This window comes from Patiria miniata, unplaced genomic scaffold (genome assembly GCF_015706575.1).
Source record: "Patiria miniata isolate m_02_andy unplaced genomic scaffold, ASM1570657v1 HiC_scaffold_20, whole genome shotgun sequence".
NCBI lineage: Eukaryota > Metazoa > Echinodermata > Asteroidea > Valvatida > Asterinidae > Patiria > Patiria miniata.
In genome coordinates, this window is record NW_024037059.1 from 40,200,542 (window position 1) to 40,222,092 (window position 21,551).

Consider the following 21,551-nt stretch of genomic DNA (forward strand, 5'->3'; position numbering starts at 1 on the left):
CAACTTCAGGTACTCAGAACAATGGACAAGGTTATACCTTGTTTAAATCAATAAAAAATAATTATGAAGAAGTAGCATAATAAAAATCGAATTTATACGTAATAAATTTGGATGAGGTATTTTAGGGCCAAAATTCATAATTTGCTTTGTCGTAAGAATATGTCTTGTATATACTCACTCAAAGGTCTCAATAAATATAATGCCGTGAGTATCGATGTTAAGATGTACTTGCCTGTCTGTGGAAGAAGAGCAAACCGAAGCCCTGCCGCGCAACACAGTAAGCCGAAGTAAAATATAAACTCTTTTGGAATATATAATGTCAGACGAAAAAAATAACTGGAGTCGACTTAATAGATGTTTACAAGGAAATTGAACAAATTTAGCCCGATGTGCGTCAATTGTCATGTGCCCGATGTGAAGAGGTTTCATAGGTCAAGGGTTCAGCTGGTACCCGTTATACGAGCCAACGGTGGACGATACAGTTACAAAGGGTGGCGAACCAGTCGAGAAAAAAGTTGTAAATTTGCCAACCAAACACTAATTTGGTTCAAGGGTATAAAGTTCGGGGCGAGGCAAGCGCAAGGTCCATGGAGATTAACACGCACAATTTGGGCACAAGAAAGTAATTGAAAATGTAGGTAGGAAATATAACACTATAGAACGAATATGACCTGGATTGTGAAACTGTCGAGTTTTAAATTGAAACAAATTGATGCAATGACTAGTTCAAAACAAATAACCGAACTTGCAAAACTACAAGCCAAGGTGTCCCAACGAAACCAATTCTACGGGGAAAAAAATACACACAGGCCGATCAGAATAAGTCCGCCAATTGACTTGTTAAAAAATACCACCAGTTTATTGACAAAATTACAAGAAACAATGAAAAATGTATTGGGGTCAAAACGTATACGGGAGGATTTTGTTTGACAATAAACATGGAGTGTATACATTTTTAAATCATAAATATGTCCTCACTTCACAATGCTTTTCACTCACTGAATAATACAATTGATTATTGTTTTTCATTGATTGCATTCGAAAAGCCAAGAAATAAAATTGTGTGCAAAATAATGAAAGCGTAAGTCTATTTCAGTTTCTGGTTTTGGCATTCGGTTTCGGTAATTATTACACGAAAACCAAGAAATTAATATTGCTATATACAACGGTTCAAGTGGATCTACAAAAATGAAGTCAAAATGGTACAAAAGTTTTAATTGCCACAATACCATGCCACATTTTCACATTGCTCTCTCTACATAATCCTTTTAAAATTAAATTTTAAGTATAAAGTGCATTTCTTAAGGTATAATATGTGATGTTTAAAAGGGACTTTTTGGAAAATCTGTTCCGTGTTCTTGCGCTTAAAGTTATTTGCTTGCATCGAAATTAGTTTACTCGCATCGTTTGGGTTATGTTAATAAGTCGTGCTGATTGGTCAGTCCTGATGCGACAAAAGTTCTTGACGCCGTCCTTCCGTGGTTATGATTGGTTGCCGAGCGCGTGACGCGCGCGTTTAATGCAGACGTTGGTACACGCCCAGTTGTTGGTTGCAGTTGGGGCAGCTGTGGACCACGTCCAAGCAGAAATCCACGCAGAATGGGATCAGGCAACAGCCGAGGAAGCCCCTACAGGATGGAAAACCAAAAATTACAAACTTCAATAATGATATCTAAGAAACGTAAAATAACATTCTAAGTGTGTCAGGGAAATTAAACACTTCCACGACCATCTCAACTCCCTGTCAAGTATACAGCTAAATGCTACCGTGTCGGTGCACTCGGCTAATTCAAACAATTCTGCCCTCGTCAGAGGTACCCGGAACAGGAATTTGTAATAAACAACGTAATTTTTCTCTGAAAAACCAATTTAGATACATTTGATATTGGCGGTAATGAGAATGATAATCTGGCAAAATTTATTGTCAATTCTCTGTTGGTGGAATTTGCTGATCTAATGTGGCTGGTGCTGTAGTGTTAGTTGCTTTGGTTGTTTGAGTTGTTGCTTGTTGTTGCTATTAATAAAAATGGATGCTGCTGTCATGTTATGCTGCGTTTCATGTTGGTGGTTCTGCCGCAATAAATATTTATCATAATAGAGCTGCCATTGTTGCTGTTGTTGCTGTTGTTGCTGTTGTTGCTGTTGTTGCTGTTGTTGCTGTTGTTGTTGCTGCTGTTGCTGCTGTTGCTGCTGTTGCTGCTGTTGCTGCTGTTGCTGCTGTTGCTGCTGTTGTTGCTGTTGTTGCTGTTGTTGCTGTTGCTGCTGCTGCTGCTGCTGCTTTACTGTTACTGCTGCACTGTGCTACTCTACTTGTGCTGCAGTGCTGCTACTCCTGCTGCTCCTGCTGCTGCATTATGTTACTGCTGCTGCTGTTGCTGCTTATTCTGCTGTTGCTACTGCTGCAGCATATTGCTACTGTTACTGCTGCATACTGCCGTTGCTGCATACTGCTTCTATTGCCGTTGCAACTGCTGCTGCTTTTGTTATTGCTGCTGCTGCTGCTGCTGCAGTTCTTTCATCTACTTACCCGACAAGGAAGATACCACCAGCGACAAGCCAGGTCAGCAGGCCCGTCTGGTGTGTGATCCTAGTGTTGACGGTATTGTGACAATGCGGGCACTGAATAGCCATAGAATATTCACCGTAGCACACTAAAAAAAAATTGGGAAGAAATCGGAAAACCAAAAGAAAATGAGAATTATAGATTATCACAGCGTGGTATTGGATTATTCTAAAACCAACACCACACCAGTGGTAATTTTATTAAAACCTTTCTTTCAAATAATGGCTTACAATATTTATTAATTGTTTATCTTTCTATCACTATATACGATATTCTGGATGTCGCACGTTCAACTCCAGTCAATTTCTTTATTCCATTTTATTATTATTTGCAAATATGCTATTTACAAAGTAGATATTGATCGGTGAAATTAGATGTTGAAGACTCAGTTCACCTGTTGACTGAACGCAGACGGGGCCGGGCATGACGTTGACTTGATGGGCGGGTGCGGCTTGGGGTGCGGGCACCGGGCCGGGCGGCATGAGGCTCTGAGGCTGCATGGGCCCGGGCTGGGAACCATCTGGGTAGGGCGGAGGCTGGTCTTCATATTGCTTTTCGGAAGACATTATATCTGTGTCGAGCTGGAAGGAAACAAATCATTACAATACAGTGCTAATAAATAAAGTGAAGCAACATTACAGGTTATGTTTTTCATTTTTCTTTTAATTGTCAGGGCTAGAATCTGTCAGGGCCTGAGACGAACAAGATCGGCGTCTCTATGATCTGTTTAGGCCTATTTTGTGCTATTGTGCTAAAGATAACTTTTGGTACTTGTCAATAGTTGAGCCAATGCTTCGTATTATCTTTTTTCCCTTTTAAATCATTCTGCACTTTAAAAAAATATATGATGAAAGTATTTACATGCATATATTTCTCCTATAATTCCCCTCTGAAGTCCACAAAATTGAGTGTTTACAACATCACTGATCGTAAACGTAGGATAGGTTCTGTTATGAAAACTCAGTTGTTTTTATAATAGGCCCCCTAAACAATGGACGGAAAGTAAGAAAAGATATACTTACTGTACTGGAGCACGTACAGATATATCGACCGAGCAAATTATATGAGATGCTTGTCGAACAAGCTGGCAATGGAATTGACTGTTTAGCTGTTACTTTGACGAATTTAGTTGAAGCTCACGTCGGCCTACGTCAATGGAAAAACAATATACAAGGTTCAGTTCAAGTTGACAAGGTCAAGCTGGTACCCGGCTGCGTGACGTCACGCGGCCCAATGACACGCGAATGGTTCACTTCGATTCGGACACGGGAACCAACACAGGGCGTGTATAACGATTACTGTTCAAACATTGTTTTGCAAAGGATGGAGAAAAACGCATTAGGCCTGTTAACCTTTGTCTCTGCGTTAGTTTGTAGATGTTCTACATCGAGAAAAGTAAACACTCACTGTTATTGCGCAAACCTTTGGAGGGCATTGGGGCAGGATTTGTCACGACGTGGAAGGGTTTGTCATGACCAAGAGCGCCCTCAAACAAGTTTTTTTTTTTTTTCGTTTTTTTTTCCAGCCTCGGCGCAAGAGATTTCTTTATTGCTCCTGGTGAATTGTAGTCTTTGGAATATCCCCTTGCACACAGTGTCTATGATACTCGCCCAGAATAGGCAATTAATAATATGCAAAGCAAGGATGCGTCCTGACATCCAGATTCTGACCATTCAGCGGGCGCCTTCTATCGGGTCTTCGATAACCCGTTGTTGTAAATGTATTACATAAAACATGGCGGCCAAATTGACCAATCAACAGCTTAGTACAAATTTCTGATCAAAATGACGTCACAATTTCAAAAGTCGCCTTGCTTGCGCGCAGGCTCGCATAAAATTACATCAGACGGATATATCCGACGTTCGTAGTTGTGGCTATGCACACGTGAATGTTTGATCCTCTGACCAGCTGCATGGGCCCAATTTCACCACGCTGCTAAGCACAAAAATTTGCTTAGCACAAAAAGTCTGGCTATTATGAAAGCAGGTTACCAGCCCAAACTCCAAGTGATTTTCATGCTAAGCAAACAACAGCTGAATACTTATCACGAGCAATGTACATCATGGACTTTTTGACTGGTAACCTGCTTTTATAAGCTAGACCTTTTTGGTGCTTAGCAAATGTATGTGCTTAGCAGCGCCGAGAAATTTGCCTCAGGTAACTTGTGGATCCCACTCAAAATGCGTCTGCTTAAGAAACGTTAATAACCTAATAGTAACAAAACCATCCCATGTCAACCATCAACTATATATAATTGACATATAAATATCTGATTTTTTATTTGTGAGTAACCCTGACTGTCAAGTTGACTAAAAACACTAAGCCCAGAGTTTAAAAATATAATAAAAATAAACAAATACAACTAATAGAATATGTCTAATGATAACAAAAAATACAGCAAATGGATATTCGATCCTATTTTAAAAGACTACAACTAATTTTTTTCTTCAAAGAATGCAAAATAAAGATAAAATAAAGCACTTTAATTATAATATATCTCTCTTCAATAGCGCGGTAGTTGCAGGTACAGTAAATCGGTACAATAACACCGGTCTTGGCCAGTATGCTACTTTTGTTTTTGATTATGGTAATAAATTCCGCTCTGGAACTTGCCCATGGTGATTTCCGTAATAATTGAATAGAACCACATACGGTAGCAGCACCACGCAAAACACCATATGTTGAATTGCAATATGCTGCTGGTCGGGAATACGTACACATACGGAATTATATGCCGGATGATAATTATGATCATTATCTTCAAGCAGACTTGAATCCTCGATCCTGATTGGTCGATCAATGGCAACAAGCCGTGCTACATATAACCATACCGCACGGCCACGGTCCATACCACTCAGCTATTGCGCTATTCTAAGCCTTCGTGACGCGATTAGTGCTGCACAATTCACTGTGAAAAAAGTTGTGTTCAAAAGTTGTGCGTGGGTTACAGCGTGCGTGTTCCAACTTTACTGTGCGTCAAGTTTGCTTGAAGATAAATTCTTATATCGTCCCCTAGCCATACCGACTAGTCTTCCCCATTTTTCTTTTAAAAAAATATCCCCCTAACCATGCTGGTTATTCTTCCCCAATTTTTTCCTTTTTCTTTTTAAAAAATATCCTCCTAGCCATGCCGGCTAGTCTTCCCCAATTTCCTTTAAAAAAATATATATATATCCTCCGCAATGTAGTGCGTTTGTGTCCCACATACCACTCGGCCTCCGGCCTCGTGGTATGTGGGACACAGACGCACTACATTATTCCGTGTTCCACTCGCGCTCGCAAGATAACTAATATAATCAGACATTGAAAATTACAGATAACAATTTCAGTACGTCACTGCCTATACATTTCCTAAAGGTCAAACAATATCGTGAAGGCTAGGCTTAGTTTGCGACGTGGGATAGCCTATCACTCCATGGCAATAAATTAATTTCTAATTCTGTTTATGCAAAGTACATGTACAGCGTACAACTACAAAACTGCATTCACAACAGTGCACGCGCAAACAATGGGTTCTAGAGGCTAGCTTGACACTTTAATACCCTAAGCTTGTCAGGATTTTGTTTAGAGGTTCAAGTTTATTTCGTACATTTATTAAAACAGTATAGGCCTACTAGATACAACTAAACATTATTAATAGTAATAGTATAGCAATGTCAGTCAATAAGCCGAAGCTTGTACTGGGCCTTACAAGGGGTTGATGCTTTTTTTAATATTTTAATTCCCAAAATTAAGAAAAATCCACTACATCCGCCTGTACGTTCCGATAGAGAAGTGACAGTTGGGACAGGTATGGACGGCGTCCTTACATCCATCCATGCAGAAGGGGAACAGGCAACAGCACAGCCAGAAACTGGCGTAAGGAAAACACAAACACACACACACAAATTAATATCCTTATCAAGTCGGAAGCAGTGTTAGAGCAAAACCAAACTCGATTACAGTGCTATCACAGTGGTATCCTGTTTGAATTGAGTAAAGAAAATGCGAATGGGAACGAGGATTGATAGTTCAAATGGCAGCCGTGCAGACTGTCTCGGGAAAAAAAGTAGTAGATGTTAACATATAGAAAATGGTATAACGAAATCAATAAAATCAAATCTGGCCAGCATATTTGAATAATTTATAGACCTTTTGCTTTTGCATAGCGACCATCTTAGAGGGCAATGGCTTTTGTTTTGCTGTGATATGCATGAGTGAACATGTTGTTCATTCATTAATTCATAATGTCTATTTTGATACTCTTCGAATACCTACCCAACGAATAACAACACAATGGACAAGACCCAGGTCAGGGTACCAGCGACGTACATCACTTGGGTTGTCACATGCTGGTTGCACTGGGGGCAGGTTACCATGACGGGAAACGCGCTAAGGACTAAGACAACAGATTGGAAGGGTCGCTTTTTTCATGTTTCCACTTAAAAAATCGGCAAAATTTGAGAGGAGCAGTTAGTTTTGTCGAAGATTTTTAAATGGTGAGCAGCCGTAATGGCAGATAAGGGTAGAGTATAAATGATAGCAGAAATTGATGAAAGATAAAAACTTGTACATGGTTTCGTATCATTTTCTAATCATCAGATTCAGATGGAATTAAGAAAGACAGAAGGCACAGTTATCGACAAAAGTCTACAACAAATGAGTAAAGATGAGTTGAGCTGAATCACAAATTGCAAGAAACCACGAGCCATTATATGTTTTTTTATATCCTATACTACCACAGTCCTGTGGATGCAATTGCACTTACTCATGGGAGTTGCAATGATAGTGGCCTGTCCAGCCTGGTAGCTGACCGCGGTAACAGGAGCGGCAGGCCCGGGCATGGGAGCAGGGCCAGGCATGGGAGCAGGGCCAGGCATCATGTACGGCTGGTGGCCGGCCGGCGGTACGCCTCCGGCTGGCTTATCCTGAAATACCTCGCCGTACTGCGGTGGGCCGTCCGGCGGGTACGGTGGGCCGGCCGGTGGGTACGGGAGGCCGGCCCCGTCGGGTGGGGCGGCGGGACCCGTGGCGGGTAGGGCGGCAGGACCCGTGGTGGGTAGGGCCGTGGGACCCGTGGCGGGTAGGACCGTGGGACCCGTGGCGCTGTAGTTGGGCGGAGTCTGTTGCTGGGGGTTTGGGTTCAGGGGTTCGGTAGGGTCTGAGGTGTCGGCCATGGCTGGTCCACCGTTGTGCTTCCTTTTGTTAATACTGAAAATATTTTAAGGTTGATTTGAAGGTCGCGGTTACATCATGTGGCAAGAAACCTCTTGTGAACATTAGTTTTAATGAGATTTGAGTGTGTGTAATCTCCATCATTTTAAGGTTATAACGACTGTCAAGTGACAAGAACTATCCAGCTTACACCAATACTAAACTATTTTCAGCACAACAGATTGTGGCAGTGGAAGCTTGGAATTCCTCATCATGCTGTTCGCGAGGTAAACAAAAGCATATACATGCATTGCAGCCAAACTATACAATGTCATCACAAATCTCATTATAAATTATGCTTATGAGCATCGTTACGTTTACACATTCACGTAATTTACCCGCACAAAAAACCAAAACGTTTATCTTTCAAAGTAATAAATGTTAATTTAATTAGTCGCCGCTGGCTAAAACTTAGCCCTCCCCAAAAAAAAAATCCCCAAAAGATGCATTTCAAAATGAAATTTCCCCATTAAATTACAAAATACATGTCATTGTTCAACAGGTTTTATGCAGTGAGATGAAGCTTAACTTACCGTGGGCAGCGCAGTGAAGACTGATTACAATATAATGCGATAGCTGTGCACGGACTCTGTTGTGGTATCGTGTCAACATACATCCATCACCACACTCTAGTAGTTACCAATACGCGATGCAGTCTCAGTGTTTGTAAAGTTCGAAGTCCCTTTTAATAATTATTTTTTCAATTGTCAACAAAAAAATAGGGTTTCAGTTTTGGTACTTTATCCCGACATAGCGTAATGCCGACACACCCAAGTTATTTGTTTTCCGTGAAAAATTAATATGGGAAAAGAACCACTTGATAAAATAATCTCATGTTTTAACGACGAGAATATACAAACTCTGAACGAAATAGCGTATTATAAAGTTAAAAAGAATTAGAAAAATACAACTCAGATTTCTGCCAGCAACTAAAAAAGGAAACAAAAATAGTGAAATACCTTAAAAATGCAAGAGATGGAATTTAATATCAAATGAGACATTTATTTCCAAGTTTTCAATTAAGGTGAAATGGGATCTACAGAATTATTATTGAAAATTTGCAACTAATCAAGAAGAGTATATCGAAGGAATATCGACCATCAACGTATTGTAAACAATTCACACATAGCTAGCTCTGCGTGTGATGCGTGTGATGTAGTATGCTATTTACAAGGCCCCAATATGAAAAGAACCAGTTATGGACAATTTTAATCCAACTGGTGCTAGACGAAATCCTCTACATAAGCCTTCGAAGCTTTTGAAACGGGCAGGGAGCTCTCTTCACTCCAAGCTGTTTTGACTGTGCCGCTTCTCCCTCTTCTAGCACTGTTAGTCTTCGATTTTATCCTCGAAGATGCAACACTGCTCCCATCATTTGAAAGATGAGATCGAGAGAACCTAACTTCAGGCAGAGCGCCCCCTGTTGGCGGCCTGACGGAACGAGACACAGCGCCCTCTGTTTGCAAGACAGTTCTTGCAGATTGGTGGTCCTCTTGTGATTGGGGATTCTTCATGACGTCAGCACTGAGCTGTGACATCATTTCGTCGGTCTCCATTGGGTGGATCTTTTTCCCAGAGCTGGGAGAACAAAAAAAGAAGTTACAATTTTGTAACTCCACACTGTTCACAGCAACAAAATCGTAGAAAGATTTAGCATTTGTAAAAACTTGTACAGCAAAGATTGCACTGTGTATATTAACACAGCCTCATTCATATTATCATTTAAAGCAGTAATCACATGCAGTGATTTTTACAAAGTCCTATTTAAATAAGGACTTCGTTACTGCGACCTCTTTTGTTAAATATGTTGTTTTAATTGTGGAAATTTAGGCTGGTTGTGAAACTTAAACTTTACCGTTTGTTCTTGCACACGAAGACAAGATAGACGACGCTCGCAAAGAGGATGAGAAAAGTTGGCAAACAGATGACAATGATGAGCACTGGAAGAAAAGTAAAAAAGTCATCAGCTGTCGTAAATTTTCGAACCTCAAAGAAAGACATTGTAAGAGATAGGTTATTTAGCAGCGAATCTTAGCAGTTTAGGAAATTAACTGACGACTACTTACTAAAAGTCTCGAAATCTGTCAACGGGGCTGATGTAGGTTTCTTATCAGCTTCTGTTGTTGATAAGGAAGTGGATGAGCTGAAGTAGGTCACGGTTGAAGAGGTCACACGCGGTGTCGTCTGGCTTTTAGTTGAATCGACAAGTGCAGTGGTTGATGCGATGTCGGTTGAGTCAGGAGTTGACGGGTTTTCCGAGTTGGTTGAACTCGTACTCCCATGTGTTAGAACTTGTTGATTGTCCGTTGGAGATGTGTGGATGAAAGTTAGTGGAGTCGCGCGGATAGAGGATTGGGGTTGCGTTGTTTGTGGACTTGTGGCTACAGTCGTCATCTCAGATGTTGTGGACTCGACTGTAGTTGACTCGTCTGTAGTCGATTCAAAAGTAGTTGATTCGGCTGTAGTTGTAAAATCGGTTGTTGAGGAATTGGTGGTTGTGGAATGGGCTGTTGTTGATTCGGCGGTTGTGGAATGGGCTGTTGTAGAATCGGCTGTTGTTGATTCGGCTGTTGTAGAATCGGCTGTTGTTGATTCGGCTTTTGTAGAATCGGCTGTTGTTGATTTGGCTGTTGTGGAATCAGCTATTGTGGAATCGACTGTTGTGGAATCGACTGTTGTTGAATCGGCGGTTGTGGAATGGGATGTTGTAGAATCGGCTGTTGTTGATTCGGCTGTTGTAGAATCGGCTGTTGTTGATTTGGCTGTTGTGGAATCAGCTGTTGTGGAATCGACTGTTGTGGAATCGGCTGTTGTGGAATCGACTGTTGTGGAATCGACTGTTGTTGAATCAGCGGTTGTGGACTCAGCCGTTGTGGATTCTTCTGTTGTGGACACAAAAGATGTCGTTGTTGACTTCGACACAGTGGCCTGCGATAATGTCGTAGGGTCACCCCCAGCTGCTGTCCACATGATCTGGGTTGTTGTATCACCCATCGTTGAGGGCAACAGAAAAGACTCTGTGGTGGCCAACACTGACAAGACAAAAACGCAGATCAATTATGCCATTCATTTGAACAGTTTTAACTTACCGCTTGACCAAAACCTATGAATCTGTTTTGCAACCTTTACAGCTAGGGCGCTTTTGAAGGACAAGCGATGTCGAATTGCTGAATGGCGAATCTTTGGTCTGAAGAATTTTTACAAAATCGATTTTCTTTTGTTTCTCCGAGGTTTACAACTTGATTTTCTTCTCCACTTACTTTTGCAGGTGGAATTGACTGAACTCCACGAGCCATTGCTCAGACAAAATATCACATCCTCGCCTTCTACCTCATAACCTTCCGCGCAAGACAAAATGGCGGCTCCCTGGTACTCATACGAGACGACCGTGGTATTACCATTAAGAATGGTCGGTGGTTCCCCGCACGAGATAACTGGGGGAAAATACAATAACAGACATTAGTTAATGATCCATGTTTGTTTTTCAGATATCACGTCTTTCATGGAACATTGGGATTTGGGTGTTAATTTCAACGACAAAACTGAGAGGTTCATTACTCGATCTCTGTTAATTCAGTTACTTGATTTCATTGTTCCGACCGTTTATATGATTTACGTACTATTGCAGGTGAAATTAGTTGAGCTCCATAACGCGTTGCTCAAGCAAAAGATCGTGTCCATGCCTTCCATTTCATATCCATTCGCACAGGACAAAATGGCGGCACCCTGGTACTCATACGAAACGACGGTGACGTTTCCATTAGGTATGGCGGGTGGTCCACTACAATTGACGACTGGAAAGTAAAAAGAAAGTCAACAGACAATAAGAACTGTGACCTCTCAGTGATTGATGATGATGTATGATTGCCAAGTTGAGTTTTTGCAAGTGATTTGTTTAAGATATCCCCAACTGTACAGTACTAATGACTATTTGGATTTAAGCATAAGTTTAAGGTGGACCCAAAATAGCCGACAAAAACTTGGGCAAAAGTGGATCATGGAGCATGAAACAAAGATCTTTGTTTAAAACAATTGTTCAGCAAGGCTTTGACTTACTGTTACATGTGAAGTTGGTTGAACTCCAAGTGGAGTTGCTAAGACATGAGATATTACTTTCGCCTTCCATTTCATATCCCTCCGCGCAGGAGAAAATAGCGACGCCCTGGTACTCGTGGGAAAGCACGGTAATGTTACCATTTGGTATGGTCGGTGGTTTACCACAAGAAACTACTGCAGGAAAAACCAGAGTATACGCTAGGTTAAAGCTTTATTAAAGTCATTTTTTGTAAGATACCACATTTCATGTACAATCATTTCAATACCATGGTAAAGAAATTGTACTACTGATTTAGTATCTTGAAGCAAACACTTTAAAAAATATTCACTTACTATTACATGTGAAATTAGTTGAACTCCATGACGCTTTACTCAAGCAAACGATCGTGTCCATCCCTTCCATTTCATAGCCTTCTGCGCAGGACAAAATGGCGGCGCCCAGATACTCATACGACATCACAGAGACGTCAGCATTTGGTATGGTGGGCGGTTCACCACAATAAACAACTAAAACAAACGAAGCAACACAAGACAAGAGCACTGATAAAGGATAATCATGCCTTTAGAAATATTGGAATTGTGCAATAAAGTTTGCAGTCGCACATTACTTTTTTTTCAAACTTTGGAAAATTAAGTCTTAAGGATGCCCTGTTTAACACTTGAAATCGCCTTGAATATCACTCACTGTTACAAGTGAAGTTGGTTGAACTCCAGGAAGTGTTGCTCAGGCATGAGATACTACTTTCGCCTTCCATTTCATATCCCTCCGCACATGAGAAAGTAGCGACGCCCTGGTACTCGTAGGACAGAACGGTAACGTTACCATTTGGTATGGTCGGTGGTTTACCACAAGAAATTACTGCAAAGAACAACAGTATACAATCGCTGGGTTAGGCTGTTTAGTCCTTGTTTATGTACGATACCACGTACGTCTGTTATGAAGTTTGGCAAAAACTTAAATTTCAAGTTCTTGCATTATACTCCTTACTGGAATTATTTAGTATCTTGCAGCAAACAGTGTACAAAACTCTCACTTACTATTACAAGTGAAATTTGTTGAGCTCCACGAAGCGTTGCTCATGCAAAAGATGGCATTACTCCCTTCCATTTCGTATCCTTCTTCGCAGGACAAAATGGCGGCGCCCTGATACTCATAAGACAGCACACTGACGTTAGCATTTGGTATGGTTGGCGGTTCACCACAACGCACGACTTTGAAAAAAAGAAGCCACATACGAAACGAGTATGAATTAAAGTTTTGCTTTTTGAGATGTAATACTTTTAGTTTTTTGCAAGTCGATTTTTTAAGATACTGTCCAGCAAAAATAAAAATTTGGAAGCCGACCAAAACGTTCACTCACTGTTACATGTGAAGTCGGTTGAACTCCAAGTGGAGTTGCTAAGACATGAGATATTACTTTCGCCTTCCATTTCATATCCTTCCGCGCAGGATAAAATTGTGGTTCCCTGGTACTCGTAGGACAGCACGGTTACGTTACCGTTAGGAATGGTCGGTGGTTCCCCGCAAGAAATTACTGCAAAGAACAACAGTATACAATCGCTGGGTTAGGCTGTTAAGTTCTTTTTATTTAAGATACCACGTCTGAATACCCCTCATACTGGAATTATTTAGTATCTTGAAGCAAGCAGTTTAGAAAACTCTCACGTACTATTGCAGGTGAAATTAGTTGAGCTCCATGAAGCGTTGCTCAAGCAAAAGATCGTGTCCATGCCTTCCATTTCATATCCATCCGCGCAGGACAAAATGGCGGCACCCTGGTAGTCATACGACAGCACACTGACGTTAGCGTTGGGTATGGTTGGCGGTTCACCACAATGTACGACTGTCAAGAAAGGAATTATTACAAAGAGAGCACCAATAAAAGTGTTGTTTTTGAGATGTAACACTTTTGCAAACCAGATGTTTAAGATACTACCCAACACAGATCAAAGTTTTGGAACTGACCAACGTTCTCACTTACCGTTGCATGTGAAGTTGGTTGAACTCCAAGAAGTGTTGCTAAGGCATGAGATATTACTTTCGCCTTCCATTTCATATCCCTCCTCGCAGGACAACATGGCGGTTCCCTGGTACTCGTAGGATAGCACAGTAGCGTTACCATTTGGTATGATTGCTGGTTCGCCGCAAGTGATTACTACAGACAGGAAACACAGAAGTGAAAATTTCATATGATGAAAAAGTTCAGATAATTTTTTTTCTTAACTTTAATCATTAACTTGAAAAGGATGTTTTTATCGCACACTAAAATACACTCACTAGTACAGTTAGTTGTAGGAATCCATGAAGCGTTGCTACCACATTGAATGACCGGATCACCCTCCACCTTATATCCCTCCGCGCATGACAAGATGGCCACGCCTCGAAATTCGGACGAGAGTACGGTGACGTTGCTATTGGGTATGATAGGGTCACTACACGATATAACTGGGGGAAAAACGAATACAAAATTGTATCTAAAGCCTATAGCCTTATAATTACAAACTGTTTTTACGCTCTGACAGGAGCATCTACATGTCACTTGGTGGTCGGTCAGTCGGTCCGTCTATCCGTCTGTCTGTCCCCGAAAATTTACCAAAATAAAAGTCATCGAACGGGCTTTGTCTCGATCGATGCGCATGCGCGGCTATTTTGCATTATGTCTGTCCCCGGAATACTGACCCAAAACGAGCCCCCTAAGTTTCCCATCAAATATAACTACAACATTTAAATTTAAAGAAAAAGCAAACAAATGAAATTAAGTACCTGACAAAAAATTCTTGTAACAATTTGTAAAGTTGTTTTATGAAAATTGTGTGTAAATGGAGGCAAGATAATGTACAGTTGTTATAGTCACGTGATATATTACGCGATAACTTTATGGGAAACTTATGGGGCTTAATTTGATCCATTTTCACCGCTTGATTTTTGCGTGTAACGCGACGGCGGACCGGGCTTGTACGCACTATCATTTCCTTGTTAAATTTCAAAGTGAACTTGGGAGGTAAATATAATCAGGCGCAGCTTATACTTGGCAATTCAGTCTGGTATCCTGCCGGAGATTTCCACCAAAAGAAATTGTGTTTCTTTTCCTGAGATTGTGACGTTTCCTTACATCAGTTGGACCGTCAAAAAGCTGTTTTGGAGTTGAGGAAAGTCTGTCTATTTTTGGTCTAAAATTTCCCAACATGTTCGGATAAGTAGCTATACGGTAATATCACATGTGATATGTAGCTTCCAGCGATGGAATTGTTGACTGAATATTTAAATGACAGCTGACGTAGTGCATGATGCAATAAACTCCGAAGTGGGAATTTTTGGGGTTCGAGAGTTTCCGATTCCCGTCAGATATTTTTTTTCGAGGCTTTTATGTCCGTGGGAACCCGGATCTCCAATCTTAAACTTGTACGGGCTGGCACACAATGCCCTGATGCACTCGACCGTGTGATCGCGACAACGTCAAGGACAACGCCAGCAAACACACAGACTACCTTTCTAGATTGGCGATGTTTTCATATTATTTCAGCCACACGGTTAATAAAAAAAAACACCCCACCGAAAAGAAAGATAGATAAGGGTTACAACTTCAATGGAAAGCCAACCGTAAGTAATACCAATAATGACGCACGCATTGCAGATATTTTTTTTTGGGGGGGGGGGGAGTACAATCTGATACCGTTAAAACTATAGAGTTGAAAAACTAAGAAAATTTGCTTTGAACCTTACATACATGCACGTTTCTTATACACTTGGTGGCTAAGAGTCGGTGCTTAAGTGTCACATTTACGTCACCATGACGTCATCGGTTGCAAACTAAAAAAAAACCCACTTCTTTGGGCTGAAAAGTATGATTGGTTTATTAAACTTCTAAAGTTGACAGTTTCCAGAATAATATTAAAACAATTCACAACCTGCTAATAGTCAACCAATGTTGCATCACTGAGTGCTCTCTTCAATGTTTGTTTTCTGATGGAAAAGGATTGAACACAAACAAAGATGTTTTGAAAACGAAGCACGACAAACAAAAGCCAAACATGAACGGACTTGTTTTTCTTTCCTTGTGGGAGCGGCCTTTTATAGATGCTTCCGTGTATTACGTCAACCACCTAAAAAAATCCCAATCGAAATAAAAATAGATTATTTTGGCAATGTCGTAGTGCACGCGAATCCGTTGATTAAAAATACGACGTCATCCACGTCTCTTCATCATTAATGCCGGTGAGCTCTCCTGCGAATTCAAACTCATTTGTATCCTACTGTGATATCTGAAAAATATTTCGAAGAGTTTGGCAATTTCTTAATATTCAAGCAGTAGCTCCAATGCGTAGACAATACATGTAAACTACAACGCACGGCGAAACGTTCAGGAGATTTACAACTGGTGTAAGCACTTGCTTGGAAGCACTTTGTCATTTTGTCATTGTGGACTATGAAGTACAATAAAGTGGAGATGCTTAAAGCTGCCTCCCCTGACGGAAGAAGATTGGTTTCTGTCCCGAGTATAGCAGTTGGTTGCTTTGTCCTTGCGCTGTTAGCGGCTGATGGCAAGTGGAGCGCGGATGCTCTGCGTCTGACTAAAGGCGAAGCCTCTCCTCCCCTGGAAAGCATCCAAGTATCGGAAGGCGAGGTCCTGACCCTCAACTGCTCCATCTCACGAGAGGACCGGATTGAAATCGGCTGGGGGAGAGTCCACGACACGGCTGTGGAGTCGTTAACGGATGGAAACCACGCCTACGACCCTCGCGTCTCAATCTTCGTCCTGCCGGATGATGCTTCTGGCTACACTGGGAACCGGTATCAGATAGTCAACGCAACAGCGTCGGACGCAGGGACTTATATCTGCCATGCATCTTGGTCCAATAATTTAAATAAGTAACTGTTCAGATTTTTTGTTCTATTTCAGAAATATTTACAATGTTTCTTTTTAAAAGTTTGCATTTTCAGAAATTTGAAAAATGTATTGGTTGCAATTCAAATTAAGACAATAATTTTTAAAATATCGAATATTCTTCCTTTCATACATTTAAATTTAACTGACAACTGTTATTTCCATTAGAAGTAATTAAATTGCAGGTTTAATTAAAACTGACTGAAACCTAACTTAAGTATGAATGGTCGATATTTTTTTGGTTGAGTATCACAAACTATTCAATTGCAGAATTTACAAGGTAAATACTCAAAGGAATAGACGCAATAATAACTTACTATTGCACGAGGGCTCCTCTCCGCTCCAATCACCGCTAGCCAGGCAGACCCTAGATCCGGGACCTTTCAGCTGGTACCCTTCATCGCAGGTATACTGCACCACACCATTCGTGTTGGAGGAATTTCCAGATCGCTGGCCGTGTAACGGCCAGCCCGGGTCCCCGCACGTGGTGTTCTGCAAGTCTGTGGGGAAAAATGGCGCGAAATTAACGGCGAGCAAAGAAAATGACCCTTTCTGTCTGTCAATCAAACATAGTGCGCATTGACCAATCAGATTACGACTTTTGATCAGGTGACCGCAGTAGCTCGGTCAAACTCGGTCACAAGCAATGTGAGAATATACACAAGTCGAGGGTGGGTGGGGCTTATTGCCCAATGTGGTTTTAATATCTAGCATTATGAAAACATATTTTAGGGGCTTAATAGTTTTGCAATGGAACGTCCATTTTACGTCAAACCCCGATAATTTCTTTCACATTTTATGAAGGAAACGAAAATTACTGATCGTAATACCACCATGATTAACGCACTGACAAACAAAATCCGTCCAATGAGATCTCAGTGAAAATTAGTCGATACCGGCGCCTTCGGATAAAAACAGCAAATTGATTGTCCTCACCGTATCGACATACACGATAGAGGAGGTGGTAACAGTACTGGTCGTCCCACTCGAAGTCGTCGAGACTCAGCATTGAGATACAACTCTGATCCAGGCCGTTAGGCTCGTTCGGTTTCCAAAAGAGGTTGGTTATTAACACATCTAAATAAAGTAAACACAAAATACAAAGCCTTTGATAAAACTTCGGCCCCAAACAAGACGTCTTAGTGTTTTACTCGCCATAATTCTGAATCGATAATTTATTTCATAATGTTACCAAAAAAAAGGTTGTCTAAATTTGGCTAACCGTTTATTTCCTTTAAACCGAATATCATTTGGTCGCATCCCGGGGGGGGGGGGGGGCAGCTTGTCCTCCTCTAGGCACTTTTACCTGCCTTAATGGTTGTCACTTGGGATGTTTTGGGGTATGTTGTGTTACCTGTATTTGTTACACCTTCTTTGGAAAAAAAATCTACAACATTGCAAAAGTCAACTAAATTACCATCAGTCCATCTCCACGCGCGTTCTGTCACAGTGTTATTAATTATCGCCCCGATCCACCAATGGGAGAGCACGCCCGATGAGAAATCACGCAGCAAAGTCTCGACCAGGAATTCTTGAGTTGCCTGGTTCACCACCTCCACCAGCCATCCGCCTTGTAAACTGCAGTCATCCCTGGCCGAGTACCAGCTCATTAGTGCATCGACAAAGACTAAACAGTGGCTGTCGTAGTCGTATTGGTTATATGCTGCTAAGGCTGATATCGGACACGGGGAAGCTGAAAGACAAAATAGGAAAGAAAAGATTTTTGAGAAGTGCATTTTTTTAAGCCTCTTGCCGGTTTTTCCCATATACTTGATCACAGGTCAAATGTGTGTGATACTCTTGCAACTTGACCGGAGAATGGGTAACTTACGATTGACCATAACTCTTACCAAACTGGCAGATGGCGTAGCTGAGATCGTCACAGCTTTGATCATTCCAGCGGTAGTTGTGAGGGGTCCCTGACGAGTCAGAGTAAGAGCTCAGCTGTAGGCAATCCTCGCCCCCTTGGTTGTTGGGCTCGCCCGGAGCCCAGGGTAAAAACTCGGGGAACTTCTTGCCTGTGAGGTTGAGAAACAATTATATTATGATCGTTTACGAAATATCAAAACTGGGACTGGATCCAAAAGTTTCATGTTAATGGGTCGTGTTGTACTCAGTGACACCTTTTACTTATACATGACTCGAAGCTTTGCATGGCAGATGAGATAAAGTAGAAAGATTGCGGGTAACAACATGTGGAAAGTAATTTCTTCATGGAAGAAGTGTGGTTCTGAAAAGAACCGGTTGGTTGAGTGTAGAACTAAACGTTTCGGACAGTGTGCTCTGTCCATCTCACCCTCCCCAGGACGGACAGAGCACACGGTCCGAAACGTCGAGTTCTACACTCAACTAACCAGTTCTTCTCAGAACCACACTTCATCCAAGAAAAGATTACTCTCCACATGGTGTTACCCGCAATCTTTCTACTTTACCTTTTACTTAGTGACTCAGTGGCATCTCATACTCCGTGACTCAGTGAGCAATAGGACAATAGGTGGCCCTTTGGGACAAGGACAAACTTACTGTGTTCCCACACCCATGGCCTGGCTTCATGGCCGCCGATCCAGTATTCGAGAGCACTCCCCCTGGCATGCAACTCGGTCTTGAGGAAATCTTGCTGGCTGGCGGATTCCACCTTTGCCAGGGCGTAGCCGTCGCTCTCGCAGGCCAAGCGGGCGTTGTCCCAGTCGTGGAAAAGGTCCTCCTTGATGAAATAGCAGTGGTTCTCGTTGGGAAGGCCGCCAGTCGGACAAGAAGCTGTACAAATATTAAAAAACGAAATCCGTCCTGAATTTAAATATATATTTTTGTTTGTATTTCATTCAATAAACGTGGTCATGAGGAGGCATCAAGCATAGTGATGGCCTGGAGCATCGAATTCAAGATCTGTGGTTAATTCTGCAGGTTGTGGGTTCGAATCCAGTCTGGGGTTGTGGTGCGTGTGTCCTTGGGCAAGACATTTGTTACCAATTGTTCTTCCCACCCAGGAGTAAATGGGTACCCATGAAGGCAGAAACGATGTATATGTTGGTTGATTTCAGCCGCTTTGTGCCCAAATGGTAGCATCGAGCTGTACACTCCCCGGGGAGCTGAGATTGTCTTTGGAATGTTTCATTGGCTCAATGAGCAGGGGTAATAATATGTAGCGCCTTGAGCACCATTACCGGTGGATGCGTCTTGGGTCACTTTCTTTTGGTGGTTTCATTAAGTGCTATGCAAAATCAAGGAGAAACTGAAAACCATTCTTGAAAGTACGTAGATGTTATCTTACGTCGGCAGTACAAGTCGAGGCCAGACCAAGTGCCGTCTGCTTGGCATGTTTGCGTGCTGTTGCCCACCGCTGCATAGCTCGCCTGGCAGGTGTATGACACGGTACTGCCTGGATAATACCCGGCGATCGTGGGTCCATCTAGAGAACTCCATGCTGGCACTATTGGATCGGGACACTCTATTACTAGAAAGTATAAGATTATGACGAAAATTGAACGGTTGTTGAGGGTGTGCACGAGTACTCCCCACATGTTGAAAAGAGAAGATTGAAGGAAGGACCTTTTGCATGGTCACTTACCTCTCTTTTCCTCATACCGGCTTTAAAAGATAACAAAACAAAACACAAAGCAATTTGAAATCAAGCTGAGTTCTGCCTACTTACAGGTGCATGCGGGACCGTCACCCTCCCAGCTATCTGTGTCGTTACACCTCAGCACAGCTACGGAGGCAGGACCCTCAGGCTCGTACCCAGGATCGCAGGAGCAGACTGCGTACACCTCAGTGGAGAGGTCTAGCAGCGTACATGTGGCATTGGAGAAGGTTGGGATCGAGGTACATGCTGAGGCTAAAATGGAAGTGGAGAGGTACACATTTTTACGAGGGTGACCTTTTGAAGTGACCCAAGGAGAAAATGGACTTCTTTTGATTGGTAAATTAAGAAGGCTCTACATAACTTCGCAATTCACAAGTATGCGTACATCATTGAGGCACACAGATATGATGAACAGAGAGCTAGGAATTCATCAAAAAGTAGGGTACAGATTTACAAGCCTACAAGGACTTACGTAGACATTAATTTTGTACAAAGTAAACTGATATTCAAATTCAGGGATTGTTGTCGCTCTAGACTTTTTTTGCATTCCGTTGTATCTTAACGACCAAACCCCCAAATCACTTGTTTTGAATGGAGAATGAATGACACTTAATTAATAAAAAGGGGCGGACGGAAAAAGGGGTCTCTCGCGAAGTCATATCGAAAAACAGACAACGGACAAGGGCCAAAGGCAGGGCTAGTGGTTGACAAACTAGGCCTAGACAGACAATCTAACACTGGTATGCTTAAACTATTATTTACCTGAAGAAGATTGGCATTTCAAAGTCAGAAACGCCAGTACCATCACCACCAGACACGCCAGCACTGATTTACTCTGAGACGGCATTCTGGAAGTTCATGACGCTCAAACGAAAAAGGTGAACGATTCAACTCAGAAAGTTTCCCGAAATCGATTCATTTGACGATTTCCAAATAATACCGGCTACATCTCTTCTAATGTAGAAGTTAATCGATCCGCTCAAATCAAAGGAAAAACAATGTCGAAAAAAAACCGCTCTACTACGAGGGGCTTTGGTCAGCTTATTTAGACATGGCCTCCAATTGGTATCGATTACTAATGTTCAAATGGCCACTGTCTTATCATTATACCACTACGTATATGACAACACAATACGCATTTACCATCTATGTACACTGTAAGTGCACTGTGAGTTAGATATTGGGTGATATCTCTTTCATTATCTGATAATTAATCTTTATCCTTGCAATAGAATCAAACATGGACTTATATAATGTGTTGTGTAGATAG

At 41.7% G+C, this 21,551-nt stretch overlaps 3 protein-coding genes across 4 annotated transcripts; all 3 read right to left on the reverse strand.

The window, feature by feature from the left end:
* Positions 1-857: 857 nt before the first annotated feature.
* Positions 858-3,714, reverse strand: LOC119727321 (lipopolysaccharide-induced tumor necrosis factor-alpha factor homolog). The gene is made up of 4 exons (XM_038199175.1): positions 3,586-3,714; positions 2,958-3,144; positions 2,528-2,651; positions 858-1,628 (listed from the first exon to the last, which is right to left on the reverse strand). The coding sequence occupies exons 2-4, from the start codon at positions 3,127-3,129 to the stop codon at positions 1,517-1,519; spliced, it is 408 nt and encodes a 135-aa protein (XP_038055103.1). The 5' UTR covers positions 3,130-3,144; positions 3,586-3,714; the 3' UTR covers positions 858-1,516.
* A 2,118-nt stretch (positions 3,715-5,832) lies between these two features.
* On the reverse strand, positions 5,833-7,926 carry LOC119727320 (lipopolysaccharide-induced tumor necrosis factor-alpha factor homolog). Its single transcript, XM_038199174.1, has 3 exons — positions 7,311-7,926; positions 6,821-6,941; positions 5,833-6,416 (listed from the first exon to the last, which is right to left on the reverse strand). The coding sequence occupies exons 1-3, from the start codon at positions 7,717-7,719 to the stop codon at positions 6,308-6,310; spliced, it is 639 nt and encodes a 212-aa protein (XP_038055102.1). The 5' UTR covers positions 7,720-7,926; the 3' UTR covers positions 5,833-6,307.
* Positions 7,927-8,227: 301 nt separating this feature from the next.
* On the reverse strand, positions 8,228-21,369 carry LOC119729306 (sushi, von Willebrand factor type A, EGF and pentraxin domain-containing protein 1-like). 2 transcript variants are annotated; one of them, XM_038201927.1, is made up of 21 exons: positions 21,044-21,369; positions 20,351-20,533; positions 19,970-20,152; positions 19,222-19,455; positions 18,549-18,716; positions 18,116-18,391; positions 17,635-17,775; positions 17,016-17,198; positions 14,091-14,258; positions 13,795-13,968; positions 13,483-13,656; positions 13,174-13,347; positions 12,851-13,024; positions 12,498-12,671; positions 12,146-12,319; positions 11,813-11,986; positions 11,377-11,550; positions 11,017-11,190; positions 9,823-10,788; positions 9,612-9,696; positions 8,228-9,334 (listed from the first exon to the last, which is right to left on the reverse strand). In XM_038201927.1, exons 1-21 carry the CDS (start codon positions 21,126-21,128, stop codon positions 8,980-8,982), a joined length of 4,593 nt encoding a protein of 1,530 aa, XP_038057855.1. In that variant the 5' UTR covers positions 21,129-21,369; the 3' UTR covers positions 8,228-8,979. The 2 variants fall into 2 exon arrangements, with proteins under 2 accessions (XP_038057855.1, XP_038057856.1); XM_038201928.1 differs by lacking the exon at positions 13,483-13,656.
* Positions 21,370-21,551: the final 182 nt, after the last annotated feature.